The sequence below is a fragment of the Bos indicus genome, chromosome 28 (genome assembly GCF_029378745.1).
Source record: "Bos indicus isolate NIAB-ARS_2022 breed Sahiwal x Tharparkar chromosome 28, NIAB-ARS_B.indTharparkar_mat_pri_1.0, whole genome shotgun sequence".
NCBI classification, from domain to species: domain Eukaryota; kingdom Metazoa; phylum Chordata; class Mammalia; order Artiodactyla; family Bovidae; genus Bos; species Bos indicus.
In genome coordinates this window covers 2,141,210-2,165,020 of record NC_091787.1, presented here as the reverse complement: position 1 = coordinate 2,165,020, position 23,811 = coordinate 2,141,210, and the positions used below count along the sequence as shown (strand labels likewise).

Here is a 23,811-nt window from a genome sequence, read left to right as displayed (position 1 = left end):
TCTGTCTCCACCTCACAGATGAGGTGACAGAGCCTTGAAAAGACAGCTGTGTGCAGACACAGCAGGAAGGAGGGCTGAGACAGGATTCAGGGAACCAGGCTCCAGCTCCACCAGGCACTGCAGGGGCAGACACTTAGCTGGGAAGACAGCTGTGTGCCAAACAGCCTTTACTAATGACAACCCCTGAACCTCTCCTAGAGATCCTGCCCAGTAAGCCAGGCTGCAACTGAGTCTTCATTTCTGCAAAAGTCTGTTCTGTGCAGGGGTGAAACGAAGGAGGCGGAGCAAGGGTGAAAGGAAAAGAAATCTCTGAGCACACAAAGAAACTTGCTCATTTCACAACTCTTTCCTCCCTGACCAACAAGAAAACCCCCAAAAATGTAAGACACAGAAAGCCCAGTGTGCATCGTGTGAGTTGTCCTGCCGCAGAAAGTCTTCCCCTCCTATGCTCCTCTGCTGCCCACCCTACCTTCCCCTTGATTTGTGCCTTCCGCCCTGCCCCCCGCCACTACCACCACCAACACACTAGGAGAATAACCACTGCTGAACTAACCACAGCTGAACACAGGGTAGTGATATGCATCCACTCTCACTGAATTCTTGTTCCAATGACTCCAGATGCCATCAGGGCCTCCAAACTCCCCAAATAATTGAGGACATAATTTTGTCTTCTGTCACATCCTCAGAACACCAAGCCCTGCAATAAATCCTATCAATGGTTCTCTACAACTCACAAAGGTGGACAAACCTCAGCAGTCACTCAGCACGTATCTGGGGCACCCAAGCTCCTCCCTGAACTTAGAGGTCAACTTCAAACCCTTCACAGGTCGCATCATGCGTTTCAACAGACGTTACCAAAGAGCAAGCTTTCACTTGCATGAAAGTGGCACAGTGACTTGCCAACGCCAGGCTGGGTCAGTCCCCGAGAAGAAGCCAAGTCCAGGGAGAGGGAAGCAGGGGCCAGGCTACCTCACAAGGGCAGCAGACCCTTCACTGAGCCCAGGCTCAAGGCCCTTGTCATCACCAGGACTCCACTCATTTCAGTCTCATCTTAAAGCTGACAAAATACCAACCACAGCCTCTACAGTGTGCTGGGTGCCAGGCCACATGCAGGGAATACGGTGACTGGCACAGATAAATCCCTGAATGCAACCATGCCCTGAGCACTCTCTGACCTTGTGGGGCCCTTGTCCACCACACTTTCATTTGCTGACCCTTTTGCTTTACACTGTACAAGCACATCAAGTTCACCTGGCCCCAGCACCTTTGCACATGACGTTCTCCACGCCTGGACAGTCTTCCAGCATACCCTTCTAGACATTAGTTCTCCCTCAAATATGCCCTCTTCAGTCCTTTCTGATGAGCTTCTGTGGAGCTCCCCGTAGAGCTGTCTGACACTGCCTTGGTGGCCCCTAACCCTAGTCCCACTCAGAATGCATGTTCCCAGACCCTCATCTGCCTCACCCACTGTGGCCTCCCTTGGGCTGGTACACCTTGGCTACTGATGAATCTCTGGAAGGAAGGAGGGCTGGAAGGGGAGGAGCTGGGCAGGTGCTGGCCCTCAAGATGCTCAATCCACCACAGGCATCCTCAGACCCCAGGACACAGACCAGCACCGGTCCCTGGTCTGTGAGGAACTGAGCCACACAGCAATGAGAAAATGAGAGAAGCTTCACCTGTGTTTACAGCTGCTCCCCACTGCTAGCATCCCCCTGGTCTGTGGAAAAGCTGTCTTCCACAAAACTGGTCCTTGGTGTCATAAAGTTTGGTGACCGCTGGTCTACTGGATGCAAGTGTGCAGCTGGCTGGGGAGTTTTGGTGTCAACAGTGGCACTTGGTGAGGGACATGGGAAGGTGCGGGGCTGTAAGCCCCATTCTCTGCTGGATCAGCAGGATCTGGAGATACAGACCCTCCACTCCACACGCACGTGGCCCAATATTCAAGGGCTGGTCGAGCAGAGATCAGGCCCAGCCACGGCTCCGGCTCCTCTCCCTGTTTGTCTCAGGCACTGTTCCCCTCTGTCACAGACAGATCAGAGGATGGGGCAGCGGGGCCCTGCACAGGGGAAGGGCTGAGAGATGCCATGGGGATCTTCAAGCACATGCAGTTATAGCTGCTCCCAATCATCCCAGAGACACCAAGCAAACACGCAGCATGCCCCCAGCCAGCAGTCAGAAGAAACCACATGCTGAATGCCGACCACCTTCGTCTATGTTCTCTGGGTATCACTTAACAGCTAAGACAGCTTTTTCAAGGAAAGACCAGTGTCTTAAAATGGGATTTTAAATCTCACAACATTTTAATGTGCTGCAAGCGTGAGGGTTGCCAGTGACCTTTAGTCACCTCGTAGCCTGGCTCCCGGCTCCCTCATCCTGGCTCCCTAATTAGTACTTTAAATGTGATTTGTGTATGTGGTTTCCCGGCTGTCAGCTTGGGCAATGGCTAGGTTTCTAGGTTTCGTCCACTGTATCTACGTGTACAGACCTAAAACTACACCTTCCTTCTTACAGCTCCAACACTCCATTCCTGGAGTAATTAAGTAACACAGGAAATACAGAAGATATTAGAGCCAGACCATCCCCCAGCTCACACTGAAGGGTGGGGCATGGAGCAAGGGGACCCCACAAGGAGGGTCAGCTCCACAGCCTCAGGAGAAGCTGGCAGCCAGAACGTCTATGGACTGAAAAGGCAGGACTTGAAGCCAGACACCCATGAAATGACCATCCCATCAGCTCCTCCATCACGCCCATTAATCCATTAGGTCTGCTTTGCTCTTGGTGCCCCTGGGAACGTATACTACACTTTGGCCAATTACAATATCTATCTTCAAATGTAATCCAAATGTGACATATCTAGCCCCACTCAGCACCAAAACTTCAACTTGGGCAAAAATAAAGCATGCCAGGTCCACAGCGATTCCACAGGCCCGAGAGAGGGAGACAGAACACAGAAGGCAGAGAGCGTCTTCCCGGGGGTTCCGTCCTGATTCATATCCTAGTCACCAATTCACACCATGAAGTTACCCTCCACCTGGATGTCTGCTCCCAGCAAGGCCCCCCCGCCCCTCAGAGGAGCCCAGAGTGGCCCCCGAAGCATCTGTGAAAAAGAACAGTGAGTACACATGCCAGTGAAATTAAAGGAACCCTCATTAATCTGCACCAGCATCGTCCCCACCAACTCACTCATTTCTATCAGCTCCCTCCCCACAGACAAACACAGCGAGGGTAATAGGCAGTACCAGCAGGATTCGAACCCAGGTCTGACGTCAGAGCCAGCCTCCTTCGATTACCATAACCGAAGTTCACGTTTCCAGGTGGATCACTCGTCTTGAAATCATCACACAGCATGTCTATTAATCTGCAGTCTAGTTCTAAGGTACCTTAATTAGAGGCATCAGAGAAACCACATGTACACTGTTCTAATCAACAGAACTAGTCCTGCCCTCACAGGGGTGTCTGCTGCGATTATTGACTCGTCGCCACTTGTCACTCACCTAGTTTCAAAAGCAAGTCAGAAACTGAACTAATGAGACTACAGGAATGCTTACTAATTAAAATCTTGTGGGAAAGTTTTCAAATAACATGCTGTATTCAGATAATAACAGCTCAAGATATAGAAAAAAACAGTTGCCAATTAGGAGTTTTTAAAACTTAATTACACAGTCACGTAGTTAAAAACCACATCCTTGTATGATTTTTAAAGACATGAGACTAAGGGATAAATTGGGAAACAATGTCCTGGTGGGGGCGGGGGGTGGCAAAGTTCTGGCCCACAGCTTGCTGCCTCTCCCTCCGTAGACTCGGGGCCCGCCAGGCACTCAGCCACCCTCTCCGGGGCTGTTTCCTCACTAGAGGGGCAAGGGCTGCAGACCCCTGTCCGCACCTCCCTTCCAGGGAGAAGGCCCTAGACAAGGTCCATGCAGGCGGAGGTGCTTCCTGGAAAGGAGGCTCTTGGCTGAAACAGTTGGGGGGGGGGGGGGCAGAGGCGGGGCGGCAGGGGGAGGAGGTGGTCGGCAGCCTGGCTCAGTGGGCACAGATGTCTGGGACGGATGATGCCAATGACAGGATGGCCCAGCCAGCCAAGGGCACGAGCCCCTCCCACCCTGACACCATGAGACTACATCCACGTTTACGATGTGGCTACCAGGCTACCAGGGTCTAATTGAACAAGGAAAGATGGCACATGCAGAAACCGAGGTACAGAGGGGCTGAGTATCTTGCCTGAGTTTACAGAACCAACTAGAGAAGCCAGAATTCAAACCCAGGCAGTGGCCCCTGGGCAACACATCCTGTGGGTCCTGTCAGCATTACAGCTCAGGTCAGCCACCCATCCAGCCAAGAGCTTGATGGCAGCATCGCCCTGGGCTCTTCCCTGCAGACTCCCCCCAAACCCATGCCCTGAGCCAGGATGAGCTGGATGCTCTCCATCTGCCCAGTGTAGGTGTGTCAAGCTGCCCAGCTACCCATAGAGACCTGGACACTGGCACAGGAACTCGGCCAGCCAAGTGGGCAGAACCACCCCCTCCAACCCAACACGTGGGGGCCTGGGGCACCAGATTCATCCCACAGGCAGTCCAGACTCCCACACACAGCAGCCCCCCTCCCCGCAGAAGCCTCAGCTAAACTCTCCCAGGACTAGGAAAGCTTGGCTTTCAAACACCCCTGGGATAGCAGGAAGGAGTATCAGGCCAACAGGGATCAGAAAATCCCTCTGGGGCAATATGCCACCATGCATTCCCCACGGGTAAGGCAGAAAAACTCTTTAAGCTGAAAACTCTATCTTAAGTATAAACACTTACATGCCAAGTCAGAGTCATGCCCATGGAGGGGATACTTTACCTACATTCCGCTTCTTTGGAAAACAAGAGAGACCCAAATAACAGCTTCTTAATGCAGACTGATGGGGGGCCTCCTAAGTCAGCAAGCACAGACAGAAGACAAGCCTCAACAGCCTCTGCACAGGGAGGCCTCATGGGGCCTCATCTGCCTCTGCGGGCTTGTCCGTGAGGTCTGGACAGCCAAGCTATGCCCTCTTCCTGATGCCCAGCCTTAGGCCCGGAACTCAGACCACCCAAGAACAGCCTGGGCTGGCTCCTGACATCAGCACTTTGCGATGTAAAGGTTAAGGAGTGATCACCAGCCTAGGCAATCAGCACCTTCCAGGCTGAAGCAGCAGCTTTGCAGCAGCGAGACAGAAACCTGCCATTTGTAACCTACTGGCGACTCGGGACTGCGGTTCTGAGACCAGCATGACTGCAGTCGACCTTCCCTAGAGCCAAATCTTGGGCAGCTTTGGGAATATTAACATTCCAGCCCTAGCCATGCTGCGTCACAGCTACATCCACAGAACACTGCCTGTGTGAGGGCAGGAGGCATGCAAACAGGCAGGGAGGGAAGACTGATGACCCCCGGCTCAAAATGCTTCAGGCTTCTCGGCCACAGCCCTGATACTAATGTGCAGCACCAGGAATTATACTCCACAGAAAATATGCAACATCATATATTTGTCAAAAATCTCTCATATACAAGTACAATGAAAAGCATGAGGCTTTCACAATAATATCCTGTGGGGGAAACAAAAAGGAATACTATATATTTATTAAACGTCTCCCACCGTGGCTTCCCAAACCAACCACAGCTCAAGTGGATCACCTGTGACAGCAGGCAAGCTGCCTGCGATAAGTGAACGCATAGGCATGTGTTCCGCCCTCCGGTGCCTGTCGCACAAGAAGGGGTCGGCAGCGTCGTAAGACATCCACGCCAGACGCTGCTGAGCGACAGCATCTCTGGGCCACTGAGCAACCTGGCCAAAAGTAAGCAGTCTCCCAAACTACCTAAACTGCTACTCTACCATCAAAAGGTTCACAAAAAACTAGCAATTTCCAGAGAATTCTTAGAGAAGAAACGATACCAAGCATAAGAATAGTTTCCTGGTGATACAGGTAGACAATTCAGGATCTGAGGCGACCTCTGAAGCATCCTTTTAAAAAGAACCATCACTGGATATTCCTAAATTACAGAAAGATATAGAGGCTTATGTGTGTTTTAACTATGTTTTTGTAATTGATGAGAAATATACTTTGGTCATTCATATGACAAACATATATTTCTCATATATATTTTGTCCTGGGCCTTATTTCTGACTCACAGCTCTCCAAACCCTTGGATTTTCTGAGCAGTAAGAGCCACAGAAACATCTTTTGTTCTGCTTGGTATCTTGTCCTCTGATCCACAAGGTGAAATGGCTGTCCTGTTACTCACGACAAGCTCCTTTCCACCACTGCTGGGCTAAGGAGGCCTTTGGAAGTGCCTGCAGATCGGGGCTGGTTGCAAGGGAATCAACCATGAATAGAGGAGTGCAACCTTCAATCCCATCCCGTGATTTCCTCGAGGGAGAGGGGCTGGAGTTTGACTCAATCACCAATGGCCAATGACTTGATCAACAGTGTCTATGGAGTGAAGCCTCCAGAAACCCAAAAGGACGGAGTCTGCAGAGCTTCCAGGTTGGGGAACTGGAAAACGTCCATGTGCCACCAGGCTGGGCCCCAAGCACCAGGAGGAGAAGCACCTTTGTTTGGGACCTTCCAGCTGCTGCTACGTGTCTCTTCACCTGACTTAACTTGTATCCTTGAATATCGTTTGTAACAATTCAGTAATCTAGTAAATAGATGGGTTTTCTACTCTAGCTAATTAACTGAACCCAAGAAGGGGTTCGTGGGAACCTCTGATGTATAGCATGTTGGTCAGAAACACAGGTGACAGTCTGGGCTTGCAACTGGCACCTGAAGGGGGGAGTGGGGCGTGGGGAGTCTGCGGGACTGCGGCCTTGCCTACAGGGCCTGATGCATTTCCAGGTGGGCAGTGTCAGAACTAGGCTGAATGGCAGGACATGCAGCTGGGGTCTGGGCACTGACTGGTTGTGGAGGGGAAACTCACCCCGCCACCCACACACACACACCCCCCCACACAGCTACTGGAAACTGGGAGTAGAAACCTTCACTGACTGTATTACAAAGTCTTAATTTCCTTTTTTTAAATTACTAGTTTTCTGCTGGTTTGCTAATTTAAGTTATATATACCTATAAAAATTTTAAACTTTTTAAATAAAATTTTCTAAGTAGGCAAAAATAAAGTAGTATTATGAACCCCGGGTGCCCATCAGTCATTCAATGGCACACTCAGTCAATCTTGTTCCCTCACAATTTTTCAACAGTGGTAGTGTCACTGTGTCCGTAAATACTTCAGTTTATATCTAGAAAAGGTAAGAATTTTCAAAAAACATAACCACATGGCCATTACTGCCACTAATTAAAATTAATAATGATGCCTTAAATTCCATCTACTATCCAGTCCCTATTCAACTTACCCCTAATTATTATTTCTTAGGTCTTTCTCTAGTTATTTTGGTGGCAACTGTGAACTTAAAGGGTGGCAGAACACCATGTTCACATCCACAGACCCCAGCACTCAACAGGGTACCTCGCAGCCAGAAATGCTCAAAAACCTTTCGAAGGTGCTCATCAACTGTGCATCTCTCAAAAAATAAAAAGCAGGAAGTCCTTCAGTTTACAAGGATTCTGGGGACTAGGAGTGAACAGATGTAAATGCACACATTTTGATGAGGCTACCATTTCCCCTCATTAAGGCCAGGGCCTGGAGCTGGGATCTCACAGAAGAAGGTAACTGACACATGAGAAAAAGAAAGGCTCTAATCATGAATTCTTAGATGCCCTTTATTTCCATAGTCTGACATGAGATTGAGGTGTACCTCACAGTGACCAACATCTTATGTCTGCCTCTATAGCCTTCTACCTCTTTCTGCTTAATGACCATTACTAACATACCAAACCTCCCTGACCCTCAGTTTCCTCATCTTTAGAATAGGGATAGTTCTATCCCTGGGCCGTAACACACCATCATGCCCAGCACTTGCTCCAACACAAGACCCACCCACAGCAGAGTCTGCAGGATGCAGGCCAGTGCCTTGGAAGAAAATTTCAGAAGCAATACTAAAGCAATGTAATCTCCAGACACAAAATCAAGTGGGACAGAAGTGGAGGGTGAATTGGGAAGTTAGATAAAATTCCCAGAAGAGTCAAAAGTTGGCCAACTCTACGTGATGCCAAGCGACGGTGAGAGCCCAGGGCCCTCAGGAAGCACTGCGTCCACCAGAGCTTGGAGGTACAGAGGAAGAAGACTCTTGTCTCAGATAAACAGACACAAACATCTTTGAGGCAAAAAGCAGACACTGGAAGATGTATTTCACATATATTTTCCTTTTTATCTATGCACAAGAGTGATAAATGGAAAAATCGATATCTAAGTCTAAAAGAGCTCTTTAAATAAGTAGAAAATAAAAATGTTAACTGATAAGAAACCACCATGTCACAGTTCAACGGAAACTGTTTTTCTTTCCAGGTGGTACATAAGATAGTGGTTTTACAAATAAGAGCATCTTAGATTTGACAAAAAATGGTATATTCCAGACACAGGGACACATCAGTAGTCACCAGAAGTGAGACAGGAAGGAAAACAGGTGCATCACTTACTGTGCAGGGGGATGGGAGTGGGAGAGTGGGAGTAGGGAATGGAGAAAGGGGACAAGCCTTGAAGGTCACAGAGCAAGAGCTCACAATCTAGGTCAGTGGGGTAGCCCCTGAGGTAGGAAGGACCAGGGCAATGACTCCAAGGCCTCCCACACCAGGCCAACCAGCTCAGCATCCAGGATGGTCACACATCTTCGCACACAGGAGTCAGCATTCATTTACGGGTGTCGCTAAAGCACAGGCCTTTACTTCTAAAGTTCCCACAGGGTGACTCGTCTGAAGTGTGTCCCCATTCTGGAGCAGCACCCTTCAGGAGGAGACATGCTTCCTTTCTGGACGAGCCCTTGATGCAGAGATGAAGAAACCTTGAATGGTGGCTCCTGAGTCAGAAGTCTTTAAAATGACCTTTCCTCTGCAGCCATGTCCATGTTCTGGTTTTTTATCCAGAAACATGTTGGCAGCACAGCACACACCATACCCCAACAAGGCATTCAAGACCCCATTCAAGACCCCTCATGAATGCCAATAACTACTATGAAAAGCGGCTGATGCTCTTGCTTGAGAACTCCCTAAAGGAGCTGCAGGCAATGAAATCACATGTCCACTTAATTCCCTACAAATGTCACAGATTACAGTGCTTCAACACAACCCCACTGCCAAGAACAACCTCTCCAAAACCCGGGGACAGGCAGGCCCCTAACCTCCTATTTCCTGCAGATGAGAAAACCACAAGCCTCCCCACCCACAGCAACTCACAGAGACTATATCCCAGTGGAAACTCCGTACAGGAGCAGGTGCACAGGGCCCAGCGGGACTTCTCATTAAATGGTGATGTGTGTGGAGACCACTCTACAAAGGAGCCACTAATTGAGTGGTGAGCCTGACAGTGGACGGGGATGTTCACCCAGTTCAGCCAGCCCTGCAGACGAGCTCAGAAATCACACCACGAAGGCTGTGGCATGAGCACAGGCCACAAAGTCAAGCAACAAATTAACCTGCAACACCTAGCGTGGTCCCCAGCCCGAGGCGGGAGAGGGTGAACTGGGAGCGTGCATTCTGTGTTAACCAGGAGAAGAACACTCCTCACCCAGGACTCCTTGAGGAACAAGAACAAAAGGCCCGAGAAAGAGAAAAACAATTATCAAATACCAACACATATACATGGAACCTAGAAAGATGGTACTGATATTTGCAGAGCAGAGACATAGACATCGGAACAGACTTGTGGGCACAGCTGGGGGGAAGAAGGAGAGAGTGGGAGGTATGGAGAGAGTAACCTGGAAACATACATTACCATATGTAAAATAGATAGCCAATGGGAATTTGCTGAATGACTCAGGAAACTCAAACCAGCTCCCTAACAACCTAGAGGGGTGTGATGGGGAGAGAGGTGGAGGGATGTTCAAGCAGGAGGGGACATGGGTAAACAAACCTAAGGTTGATTCATGTTGCTGTTCAGTAGAAACCAATGCAATACTGTAAAGCAATTATCCTTCAATTAAATAAAATTTTTAAAAAAGAACGAAAGACCTGACCTTGCCACAGGATAGAGGAAACTCCACCACTGACAAACCAGAGGCCACAGACTCCCAGAAAGAAAACAGGCTCAATATTTAGCAAAGGAAATCAAGGCACAGAGAGTGCACCCAACAGGTCAGACACTGAAGCTAGAGTTGCTCCTGCTCTGGGTCTTGGCTCAAACGTGCTCAACCTGCAGCTTGCAGGCACCAGCCCCTCTGTTTCCTGCAACTGGCCCTCCCTGGCCCCTGACCCCTCGGGGCGCCCCTCTCTCCTCTGCACTCAGCCCCTTCTCACACTACGTCTTTTCACTACCTATCACCGTGTTTGGTCCCACTGCCCCCAAGGTGAAAGTTTCCCAGGGGTTGAGATGATGTCTCCGTTCTATTCACTGCTGCTGCTAAGTCACTTCAGTCGTGTCCGACTTTGTGCCACTCCATAGATGGCAGCCCACCAGGCTCCCCTGTCCCTGGGATTCTCCAGGCAAGAACACTGGAGTGGCTTGCCATTTCCTTCTCCAATGCATGAAAATGAAAAGTGAAAGTGAAGTCGCTCAGTCGTGTCCGACCCTCAGAGACCCCATGGACTGCAGCCTTCCAGGCTCCTCTGTCCATGGGATTTTCCAGGCAAGAATACTGGAGTGGGGTGCCATTGCCTTCTCCGGTTCTATTCACTGCTATAGCCCAAACACCGAGGAGTGCCTGGCACACAGCAAGTCTCAAGCAATACTCATCAGAAGAATCGATGAGAGGGCCCACAGGCTGTTTTCGTGTCTGCTCCTGCCAACAGGCAGCAGAGACTTCAGGACCGACAGAAGCCTGAGGACAAGAACACGGGAAACATTTCACACAGCAAATGGTAAGGACGGAGAAAGGAGCTAAACGGAATGGCCTCCTGTGGAGTATTGCTGGGGGTGCATCCTCTCTAGAGCACCTTCCAGGAACTTCCCACCATCAGAGGATCTGGGCACTGGCAGTGCATGAAGGAAGCCTGGAAAGCAAGGGCCCCACCCCGCAGGGAGGAAAAAAAATCAAGTTCATACTGACCACAGTTCTTAAGTGAGGGCGAACCTGTCCCCGGGAATGCCTGGTAAGGCCTGTCGACATGGTCACAGCTGAGAAGGGTGGTACCACGAGCATCCAGCAGAAGCTGTTAAATATCGACAGTGCACAGGAGAGCCCCCTGCCCCCAACAAACGTCATCTGGTTCAAAATGCCAACTGTGCCAAGGCTGAGGGGCCCTGCATTAGAGTGACCACTGCCCCCAGGCGTCCCCATCCCTGCCAAAATGCTGGTCCTCGTTTGGGCTCTGGAAATTCAGCAACTCTCTCCCTGGTGCCCAGGCCACTCCTCCTCTCAGAGAGTCACTAGGCAGGACCAGGTAGTCAGTGGGAGGCGCTGGGAGGCCAGGTGGGCAGACCAAGGGCAGGCTGAGTCACAAGTGACCAGGTAGCCCCTGTAAGAGTGGGGGCAGGGGCGCAGGACTCCCAGAGCCGAGAAAAGCTATTGGAATGTAAGGCCAGGAGTGAGATTCCATGTGACGGTTTTGTTTTTTCAAATCCAGCCACAATGAATCATTGCCATCTTTGTCCCGGCATGCTAAGAAACCCAATCTGTACAAAATGACACTTGCTTCCTGGGCCTATAATACTGGTCATGACTAAATGCAGAAATGCCCAGTGCCTCAGTCTGCCCTGTAGGAGGCAGATGCAAGCAGGAGCCTGGGCTCGGGGGGTGGAGAGGGCGGTGCTCCTCAGGGAACGACTTGTTGGCTCTTTATGCCTGTGGGAGAGGCTCTCCTTCCTGACTGGACAGATAAACTGGACAAATTTTACTAGAACCTCCATACTGGGGGTTCATCCTTCAGGTCAAGTGCGTGGCCAAGGTCAGAGCATCCTCACAAAGTTAGGAAAACAAGGTCAACTCAACTTGGAGTGCAGGAGTGTCTGTAGGAGGCTGGCACCAACATGTTCGACATAACTCTCCCCATGGAGGAGGGCTCCCCGTCTGTGCCGGGTCCCACCAAGGAGGCGCCAGAGGAGGTGTTGGGAGGTCCTCCCAAAGGAACCACACCATAAGGCAGCGTGGTGGTAAGGATGTAAGGCCACAGTGGTGGGACAGGCATCCCCAGTAGCAACCTGGAATCAAAGGCTTCCTCAAGGGGAGGCCACCCTTCAGGTCAGGGCAGTAAAGGCTGGGCCAACACTTGCTCTGATTGAAGCAGTGTCTCTCCAGGAGCCATGCTCAGCGTATCTAAGGACAACCATGGCAAGGGCACAGAGGCTGGGTCCAGGAGGCCCTGCACTGGGGGTGGATTAGGGAGCAGGGGTCCCAAGGGAAGAGCGGGGCAGGTGGGGGCAGAGGGGCTCCAGAGAGGGGCGCTCATTTAACATCCATATGGAAGGCTCCCACCATCATGAGCTATGTGACATGGCCATGGGTGTGCTTCCACCTTGACATCCGTCTGGCTCGTAGGACAGGGGTCATGGGGAGAAAAGAGGAAGAACAAACAGGGGGCGTGAGCTTGGCCAGTTTGGGCTGTTTTCTCACCCCATGATTTCTGCTGGGTCACTAGGAGAGTTCACAGATTTCTCCCAGAACACCTTGCCTTCTCCACAGGATCTTGGCCAGAACCTGGCAGTCAGCCTCTGTGTGTGCCTGGTCTCTGCCCCAGGCAGCCTACCACCTCCCTCCACTAAGCCAAATGCCACTGGATTTGCTAGAGGTTTAGGCAGCAGGGCACTGCCTGTCTTGAAATCAGCATCTTCCCAAAGTGACTTCTCAATCCCTAGAGATGTCAGAAACATGAGTGGCAGCAACAATAAATTGTGAGTGTGAACGTGTGTGTGTGTATATAAAATCACGTAATTATAAACAATATATAGTTTCATATACATAATTATATACGTCTCCCCTTGCCCCACCCCAATTGTTTTTCTGCTGCTGCTGCTGCTGCTCTGCTGCTAAGCCACTTCAGTCGTGTCCGACTCTGTGTGGCCCCATAGATGGCAGCCCACCAGGCTCCACCGCCCCTGGGATTCACCAGGCAAGAACGCTGGAGTGGGCTGGCATTTCCTTCTGACCTCTTCTCAAATACCCCTTCCCCTGATCCAAACAGGAGACCCACCTCTCATCAGAAGTTGGGATGGGAGACTCAAAAGGGGCCTGAAGCCTCCACACAACACTAACAGCTCCCCAGGCGCCCCGAGCCCACCCTGGGGTCCGGATGGAGCCCAGGCAAGCCAGCCTGCTCCATGCTGGGGACAGTGGGCTCTCTTACTCTCACCAGGGGGCTGGGGAAAGAGCCCCTCAGCTCTCGCCATCGGTCACAGCCTGCTCCTGTCATGTGTGAGCCCCAAGGCGCTCCAGAGGAGTGACACTAATATTTTCTTTAGAAAAAAGTTTCCCTAGAGAAACTTTGTCAGATTTGCCATTTGTCAGATTCTCTCGCTGTACAGTGGCTTTTCCCAACTCCTGCATGCTGGATCTCAACTCCAAACCTTCCTTTCAAGTGGAATTTAGCTGACTAGCTGGCAGGGTGTGGCCTGGGTCTCCTTCTCAACCCCTCATGGACATGCTCACAGATCTGCTGATGTCCATGAAAGCACGCGGCAGCCACTGTGTTCCGCCTCACCTCCCACATGTGGGTGATGACAGCCACCTTCCCTCCTGCCAGGAGGAGCAAGCCTGCAGGCGGAGGGTGAAAGGGGCACCTAGAGCCTGGTTGTGGGGGGGACCGGCGTCCTCACCACAGGAACCCCACTTAGGGACACAATCAGCGGCACTCCACTGGTTTAAACAACCACCAAAGAAAGACATGTCCTGCACCCACTCTCCTGGTGGCTTCCCACAGACAGGAGCCCCACTCTGACACCACAGCTGCAGACAAGAGAGCTGGCATGTTGCCCAGACCACTTCTCAAAAAGGTACTCTTTGATGTCACTCAGGGTCATGGTACCGGCCCAAATGAACCAACCAAATCAACCTGGGAGGAATGGATGAAGGACTAAAAAAAAAAAAAAAAACCTCTAAAGAACAAGATGACAGTTCAATATATTTTCAAGAAGATCCTAAGCTTTTTCCCTCCCCGCACCCAACCCTAGACACCATCTACTCAGCACCTACTATTTGCCAACAGCTACTAAGGGCCTCTAGTCTTTAGCAATAAGAACTATCCCTATTCTAAAGATGAGGAAACTGAGGGTCAGAGAAGTTTGGTAAATTAGTAAAGGTCACTAAGCAGAAAGAGGTACAAAGCTAGTCTAGTCTTAGTACCAATAAATGGATCCATGCCATTCTCCTTAAATGTCTACCGGCCAACTCAAAAAACACCAGTGGTTCCCTATGGACAATCAAACAATGAACCAACAAGTCAGCTCAGCTTGGCATTCAAGGCCCTTTACGATTCAGTCCCAAACTCTTTCAATTGTACATTCTCATATTCCCCTACAAACGTACCCACTCCAGCCAAGTGAGGCCCCTCCGTACTCTTAAGAAGAGGTCAACCCCTCTCCTAGAAACCCCCTCCATACCTGACCCAAAGGCGCCCAGCTTGGACCTCAGGGCAGGGACTGCAGCACCCGCTCACAGAGGAAAGGCAAGGGGAAGTGACCAGGACAGGCCCTGGTCAGGCCCTACGAGAATGCCTTCCCTGCCTCCCAAGGGTGTGGGAGCACACACAATGGGTCCTGGGCTACACACTCTGTCTCTCAGGAGAGACCATTCTTCACATACTAGAAAACCCTTCCCTCGCCAACCAAAAGAGACACACTTCACCCAGAGGTACATTCATTCCAACAGAAATCCCTTCCTTTCTCTGCAGCTCCATCATGCCAAGATACCAAAGCCCAGAGGAGGCTTAACATGATTAAAATTTTAAAGTATTTAATATGCTCAAAGGCAAGGCATCCTTGAAGTGCAAATCATCAATTTGGGGGAAAGAGAGAAATATGGGGGGAGGGAAGGCTCTATGCAAAAGTAAATAAAATATAATTTCAAGCAATATTACACACAAAGGTCAGGTTTGTGCATATGGTCAGGTTGTATTGACCATACAAACTGAACTTCAGCATTGAGTCCTGATTAGGGCAGTCTCTGCTCCTACTGAGTTGATTAAACCTGCATTGTGAGGTGAGTGGGTTCTCTGGGTTTCACCTGATGGAGAATAACCATCCTCAGAGGGGTTGTTCAACAGGCAGGGCACACAGTGACAAGCCTGGGCCGGGTGCTAAAGCAGCAGAAACTCTAGTCAGGCTCCCATCAGACAAACAACCCCCCCCGAGGCTAATTCTGAAGCCTGGTACCCTGTGGAAAATGTCAAGGTGAAGAGAAATTGACTAATTAGAGCCTTGACTTGAATGGTACAAAATGAGAGAAGAAATGTAAGTCCACTTACACCTAAAAAACTATAGCTAGTATTTAAGTTCTGCCTATACATGCATACTACCTTAGCAGTTTTATGCCCATATTTTACAAGCCAGAAAATCTATACATTTCCTTTTATCGCAAGGATGAACTAAATTTGAAGAGACTTTCTAGTCTCTGAATCCATGGAAACAACTCAGGAGGGAGAAAAGACCGTGCAGATTTAGATTCTAGACTAAGAAATTCAGGACACAGGTTCTATTGACTCCTCCAGAAACGGTCTTAGGGTGTTCTCTTTAATATACAAGTCCAAGCTATGTTAACGAGTCTTCTCCAACTTCAAAAACTATTCCATGTACACAACTCTTCTTCAACTGACGAACTGCCAAACCATTCTAAGGGCCAGGATTAAATTTTATGGTTCATTGACAAAAAGAATAGAATCCCAAAATCATCAATCCATGTACAATTGTTCATTTCCCACATTTTTTTCTATGTGGTCTCTGAAGCTTCCTACTGCCGCCTGGCCACAAGGAGTTCTAGGACTATTACTTTTTTTTTTTAAGGATCAACTGGAAGACCCTTCAAAAACCATCCACCAGCTGAAGCCCACCAGGGAGAAGTCAACCTCTCCAGATGCTAATGCCACCCTGTTGCTGTTTCCAATCGCATGTGCTAATGAAAGCTGCAGACCAAGGAAAGGGGATCACAAAGCAAGACTTGTGTATTTGGTTTTCTCTCACATGAAAGGCAGGGAGCTTTGCCAGGTCTCACCAGCACACCAGGCTACATGAACCTGCAAAAGCACCGTTTGCTGGGAAGCAAAGTTTTTGAAATAATTCCAGTTTAATATGACCACAATTTTCAAGGGTGCACCGCTCTTTACCATTCAAGGATGAACAAACTCCATTAGCTAAATAACAGTTCCTTGGATTAAAATAGGGAAAAGATAGGGCTAAGAGAACCTGTCAGCTCAGAAACAAGCTAGGCCAATTCTGCACATGAGAAGACTTTTCCTTTTTGCCCCTCTAGATATAGCCTAAGAAATTTACCATGAATCAAATAAGACACCTGTTTCCATCTAATACCTTCAGCTGAGAATGAAGGAAAGAAGGACGGACAGAAGGAAACCTCTGAAGTAGCCAGGCCTCAGAGTTGACATTTACGGTCTGACTTTAGGGCTACAGTCTCTTCATCCAGTTACTAGCGTCTTGCTTGTTCCCGGATACCATTCTCTGGTTCCAGTTCAACCCATGGTCCACCTTCATTAACTCAGAATTTCCTGGATTTCCGCTGACACTAAACGTCACACTATAGGGGTTACACGGTGTGGGGTCACTTTCAAAGCCCGGTAGTTGCCAAACACGACAAACCCCGCTGGCGGCATGCGCACCGCCCAGAGCCCCGCTCTCCCAGCAGGATCGCAAGGCCAGGCGCCCTAGGCGGTCCATTTCCTTCCTAGAGCGGCTGGCTGTGCAGAGCGGCTCACGCGGTCCCCACGGCCCAACCCCTCGGCCCTTGGAACCCATCTAGAACACACTCAGCAGAAGGACCACCCCACTGAACAGGAGCGAGGGGCTGGGAAATGCGGGCGCCGGGGGCCGCGCTGAAGGGCCGGCCGAGCCGGTCAAGGCGAGCACCGGGGCAGGGAGGGGACCGTCGGGGGTGTGGGCGGCCGGCCTCACCCGGGCGCGGGGGCCTTCCGCCTGCACCGCCAGGGCGGTCTGTTCCGTCGGGCGCGGGGCTGGCTGCGCCCCCGCCCCCAGGGGAAGAGGGCCGAGACCCAGAACTGCCCCCTCCCCGCGGCGTGGCGAAGAGGGGGAGGTAGGGGGGCTGCAGTGGCTGGTTTCAAAGGGCTGAAAAGAAACTTGGACTCCTCTCTCCCAAGGTACGTGACACGTTGGAAAGGCAGCCGCCTCTCTCCCTTCCCCCCACCCCCTTTTGTGCTTCCCAATACTCTCACCCCCAAACTTCTCACCGCAGGGGACTGGGCTCCCGGCGGCCGGACGACACTCAAATTAAGAGGAGCAGAGAGCGGGGACAGGGGGCGACTAGAGGCGTCAGCGACCCCAGCCCCTGGAGCTGCGCGGGGTCGCCCCCTCCCGAGCCCGGAGAGCACCGAGCGGCCGGCGGCGCCCCCAGCCCGAGGGACTCGGTCGCGAGGCCCAAGGCGGGGGCGGATGGCCAGAGCCGAGATCCGGGCGGAGAAGGGCAGGAGGGACCAGGAAACCCCTCGGTCCCCGGCGGTGCGTCCGAGCGAGGGGCCTCGGCGGCGGGGCCCGGGCGCATGGGCGCCGGGGGTTCCGGGGGCCGGGCCGCGGGCAGGCACCCCACTCACCTTCCTGCCGGCGCCGCCGCCCGCGCCCGCGGCCAGTGCGGAGCCGCCCCCCGAGTACATGTAGTAGGCGATGCCCAGCACCCACAGGAAGGCGAAACAGAGCAGCATCCGCGAGCGCCGCCGCATCCTCCCGACTCGGCCGCCGGCCGCGGCCGCTGCTCGCGAGTCTGCCTGGGGCCGCGGCGGGCGCGGGCCGGGGAGGAGCGGAGGAAGGGGAAGGGCGCGGCGGCTCCTCCTCCGGCGCGGCTGGCGGCGAAGGCGGCGCGCGCCCAGCGCCCGAGCTCCGCCCCGGCCGGGAGCGCCGCGCGGCGCCCGAGCAGGAAGCAGCAGCCGCGGAGGCGGCCAGGGGGTCAGGGAGCAAAGGGCGACCAATCGGCGGCGGCTGCGGGGGCCCGGCGGGGGCAGAGGAGGGGATTACCGCGTCTCCACGGCGGCGGCTCGGGTGCCCCACCCGGAGTGCCTCTGCCGGCCGCCGCCCGGCCACCCCTGTGAGTGACAGGTGGTCGCCGGGGCCCCGGAGAAGGCGCGCACACGTGCGCACACACACAGGCTCCCACACCGGGGACAGCGGGTCACCGCTTCCTCGCGCTGCCTGGCCGAAAGCACAACCTCCTCGGTCCTCAGTCTTTGGGACCACCCCAGACCCCTGGCAGGCTCCCTCTTATTGGCCGACCGACCAGAGTTTTTTGGTGCAGATCCCCTCTCCAGGACCCGACTAGGTTGCTGCTCACTGCAGTTTTTTTTTTTTTTTTTTTACCAATCTTGCAGCAAAAACACCCCTAATCCCCAGGTGTCTATTTTATTTATTTCTTTACGCAGAGGTGGGGGCCTAGCGGCAGAAACCGAGAGGTGTTTTTTCAAGGGAATATGTTTCTGGGGATGAACAGAGCGCTTAATAGCAGGGTTTACTTTTTCGTTTTTAAGTAAACACGAAATGAGGAAAAAGGAAGGCAACACGTATTTTTAAAATCGTTTCTTTACGGTTGTTTCGGTATTAGAAGAAAGAAGAGGCAGCACACGTAACAGCTTTAAAGATGCAAGAAGACCAGATCTGTCTTGTAATGCAAGAAGACCAGATCTGTCTTGTAACAGAATCTGAGTAACCTTGACAATGCCCTTGCAACACCAAAGTTTCCAGTGTTCCTAGGAAAGAAAGAATGTTACTTAGCGCTTAATATTTGAAAAGGGATTCCAGGAGCTGCCCAGTTCAGAGGATAAAGGCAGCTGTCTGCATCTGAATCTCTACTCACATCCTCAATAAAACACAAACACAAACAAGCCTTCAGCTCTACTGTGACAGTGAATGCCATGAACTGACCTTCAAAGTACTTCTTAAATAAAGAAGTAATAAAGAAAAGACTAAAGAAAAGACATAAAATTCCAACAGAGCTCCCTCCACTGTTGCCAAGGATTTAAGTGTAACCCAGGCTTAAATCCTTCTATGAAGAGCAAGTCCAACCGCAAGAACTAAACACTGAACACAGGTTGGGTACTTGACTGGACAAGGGAAGAGGTCTGAAAGAGAATGGGACAGGATGTGGCAGGCTTGAGGAAGCCTTGGTTTTGGGAAGTGTCAGATAAATAGAGAAATGGCAGTGCCCTTTGGAGATCTGGTAGTGAAGGAAAAAAAGGATCTGAAAAAGGAAAATTAAGGATCCCACAGAAATAAATGACAACTAATCCCTCCCTCAGAGTGGTTATCTATTAAAAACTGCACTTCAGTATGCAGAGGAAAGAGGCTTCCCAAGTGACTCAGTGGTAAAGAAACCTCCTGCCAATGCAAGAGACACAGGTTCTATCCCTGGGTCAGGAAGATCCCCTGGAGAAGGCACTGGCAACCCACTCCAGTACTCTTGCCTGAGGAATCCCGTGGACTGAGGAGCCAGTCCATGGAGTTGCCAAAGAATCAGGCATGACTTAGCGACTAAACAACAGTCTAGAGAAGAGGGCATTCTAGAATCATGAACCCTGTATCAGGATGCCTAGTAACACTAAAACATCAAAATAACTGCATAAAAAGCTACTGCAAAGAAGAAAATATATTTCTTATAAGATGAATCATAACATTTTAGATGATGAAAATCCTCCATCAATAAAACCACAAAGCAGAGAAAAATTGTTAATACCGTATGTCAAACTCTCAAGCTGAACAAAGTTTTGTATATTTGGATACACAGAGACACACACACATACACACACACACACGTTTACATACCACTAGAATCAGAAATTCAAAACCTAAGAATATATTATATAAAAATTAGGATGAATTACAGTAGAAGTTGATCAGATTCAGGAAAGAAATTAAAAATAAAGACAAAACTATCCCAGAAACAAGTAATTGTAAAACACACAAGAGAGAATATATCAAATACAATTATGTAAAAGAATAGTGAATAATGGCAAGGAAATCATCAAGAAACTGAGAATAAGATAAAGAAGTAAAAAAGCTTTCAGAGATAAGTTGTTGAGATGAAAGTCAGGAAAGAAGAACCAAAATACATATCACTGGAGCCTCTAAAGTTGAAACACCAAACAGTGAAGCAGAATTAATATTAACACAATCATTTCAGATGTAATCTACAGCATGCTGACTATCGTTACCACTACTATGAGGTATTTTTAAAGATTGTTAAGAGTGCCTCCCAAGAGTTCTCATCACAAGGGAAAAAACACTTTTTCTTTCTTTCCTTTTTTTTTTGTATCTAAATGAGATGATGGATATTAACCAAACATTGTAGGACTCAGAATATATGTTAGTCAAACCATTATTCTGTGCACAATGCTATATGTCAATCATATCTCAATAAAACTTGGAGGAAAACTATAATCCCAGAAAACAATCCAGAAATAAGAGAAAAAATTTATATCAACTTCCATATACCGTGGAAGGGGCTTCCTGGTGGCTTAGCAGTAAAGAATCCATCTGCAGTGCAGCAAACACAGGTTTAATCCCTGAGTCGGGAAGATCCCCTGGAGAAGGAAATGGCAACCCACTCCAGTATTCTTGCCTGGGAAATTCCATGGACAGAGGAGCTTGGCGGCTACAGTCAGTGGGATCACAAACAAGTCAGACATGAAACTAAATACAACGATATACCTTGGAGAACTGAGTGGAATAATCAACTCCAAAACATACTTTATTAAAACTATTAGATTTTAAAGGCAAAAAGATCAAGTTACTTATAGAAATAAATATTTAGGCAAGGCAGCAGTAGAAGAGTATTTACAAGACACTCAAGGAAAGAAAGTACCAGCCAAGGATTTCTGTGTCCAGCTTTCAAGCATCCAGGCTACAGGCAAAGAGATGAGAACTGAGTACAAAAAGTATGCCTTTCTTGGAAATGAGCTTCCCCCAAACAAGAGAGAACTCAGTGTTAGTTTCTCAGTCGTGTCCAGCTCTTTTTATATGGCTAAAGCTTCAACTCCACTGTGCATGGCAGCGGGTCTGAAGGCACTGTAGTTTGTAGATATGAAGTCAGAACAAAGGCTGGATGTGATGTGGGGAAGTCTAAAGACAAAGAAACTGCAAAGATGAAATAGACCCTGTGACAACAACTAAAATCCACGAGGGCAAATTGGAATCTACCTCCAACACCGATTATGCAAAAAACAAAACAAGCTCCAGAATGAGATATCACTTCACATCCATTAGTATGGCTATTCTTTTAAACAACAACAAAAGTCCCAAAACATAACAAACATTGAAAAGGATGTGGAGAAATTGGAACTCCTATTCCTTAAAAAGAAGAAACCTAGAATTACCATATGATTCAGCAATTCCACTTCTGGGTACATACCTAAAAGAAGTGAGAGCAAGGACTTGGACAGTGCTCCTGTGTTCATGGCACCATTACTCACAATAGCCAGAACACGGAAGCAACCCAGTCTCCATTAACGAATGTATGAGCGAAATGTGACATACGGTGGAATATTATTTGACTTTTAAAAGAAAGGAAATTTTGACATAAGTTACAACATGATCAGTTCAGTTCACTCAGTTGTGTCCAACTCTTTGCAACCCCATGGACTGCAGCACACCAGGCTTCCCTGTCCATCACCAACTCCTGGAGTTTACTCAAGCTCATGTCCATTGAGTCAGTAATGCCATCCAACCATCTCATCCTCTGTTGCCCCCTTCTCCTCCTGCCTTCAATCTTTCCCAGCATCAGGTCTTTTCCAATGAGTCAGTTCTTTGCATCACGTGGCCAAAGTACTGGAGTTTCAGCTTCAACATGAGGCCTTCCAATGAACACCCAGGACTGATCTCCTTTAGCATGAACTGGTTGGATCTCCAAGGGACTCTCAAGAGTCTTGAGAGTCTCCAACACCACAGTTCAAAAGCATCAATTCTTTGGTGATCAGCTTTCTTTATGGTCCAACTCTCACATCCATACATGACTACTGGAAAAACCATAGCTTTGACTAGAAAGACCTTTGTCAGCAAAGTAATGTCTCTGCATTTTAATATGCTGTCTAGGTTGGTCATAGGTTTTCCTCCAAGGAGCAAGTGTCTTTTAATTTCATGGCTGCATTCACCATCTGCAGTGATTTTGGAGCCCAAGAAAATAAAGTCTCGTCACTGTTTCCCCATCTATTTGCCATGAAATAATGGGACTGGATCCCATGATCTTAGTTTTTTGAATGATACTAAGTTTCTGAATGATACAGCATGATACTAAGTGAAATAAACCAGGCATAAGAAGACAAATACTATGAACCCACTTCTATGAAGTACCTAGAGGAGTCAAATGCACAGGAAGAGAAAGACGGGTAGTTACTTGGGACTGGGAGAGGGGAGATGGGGAAACGGGTTCGGAGTTCCAGTTTGGGGAAATGACCAAGTTCTGGGGATGGATGGCGGTCCAGAACAATGTGCATATGTTTAATGTCCCTGAAATGTACACTTGAAACTGATTCAAATGGTAAATTTTGTGTTCTGTACATTTTATCACAATAAAAAGACGTGACAAATGGGAAGAAATTATTTCCGCACCTATCATAGATAAAGGGGCAAAGTAATATCCTTAATATATAAAGAACTTAAATATTAAGAAGGGCAAAACACATAGACAATTCAAAGAGCTTATGAGTTTGTAAACATGTGAAAAGATGTTCCACTTTACTTGTAAAAGAGCTGCAAATTAAAACTACAGAGATACTATTTATTCCCCCAACAAACTGGCAAAAATTGGAAAGCATGACAAGATACTCTGTTGGTTCAGTTCAGTTCAGTTCAGTTCAGTCGCTCAGTCGTGTCCGACTCTTTGCAACCCCATGAATTGCAGCACGCCAGACCTCCCTGTCCATCACCAACTTCTGGAGTTCACTCAGACTCACGTCCATCGAGTCAGTGATGCCATCCAGCCATCTCATCCTCTGTCATCCCCTTCTCTTCCTGCCCCCAATCCCTCCCAGCATTAGAGTCTTTTCCAATGAGTCAACTCTTCTCATGAGGTGGCCAAAGTACTGGAGTTTCAGCTTCAGCATCATTCCTTCCAAAGAAATCCCAGGGCTGGTGTCCTTCAGAATGGACTGGTTGGATCTCCTTGCAGGCCAAGGGACTCTCAAGAGTCTTCTCCAACACCACAGTTCAAAAGCATCAATTCTTTGGCGCTCAGCCTTCTTCACAGTCCAACTCTCACACCCATACATGACCACAGGAAAAACCATAGCCTTGACTAGATGGACCTTTGTTGGCAAAGTAATGTCTCTGCTTTTGAATATGCTATCTAGGTTGGTCATAACTTTCCTTCCAAGGAGTAAGCGTCTTTTAATTTCATGACTGCAGTCACCATCTGCAGTGATTTTGGAGCCCAGAAAAATAAAGTCTGACACTGTTTCCACTGTTTCCCCATCTATTTCCCATGAAGTGATGGGACCAGATGCCATGATCTTCATTTTCTGAATGTTGAGCTTTAAGCCAACTTTTTCACTCTCCACTTTCACTTTCATCAAGAGGCTTTTTAGTTCCTCTTCACTTTCTGTCATAAGGGTGGTGTCATCTGCATATCTGAGGTTATTGATATTTCTCCCAGCAATCTTG

General features: G+C 49.4%; 1 protein-coding gene across 1 annotated transcript in view; it reads right to left on the bottom strand.

The window, feature by feature from the left end:
* Positions 1 to 17,973, bottom strand: part of GALNT2 (polypeptide N-acetylgalactosaminyltransferase 2) — a 188,806-nt gene extending 170,833 nt beyond the window's left edge. Inside the window, exon 1 of the mRNA XM_070782258.1 lies at positions 17,766 to 17,973. Coding sequence (XP_070638359.1) covers positions 17,766 to 17,891 — 126 coding nt within the window. The 5' untranslated portion in view covers positions 17,892 to 17,973. The remainder of the gene's footprint in view (positions 1 to 17,765) is intronic.
* Between the last annotated feature and the right edge of the window lie 5,838 nt (positions 17,974 to 23,811).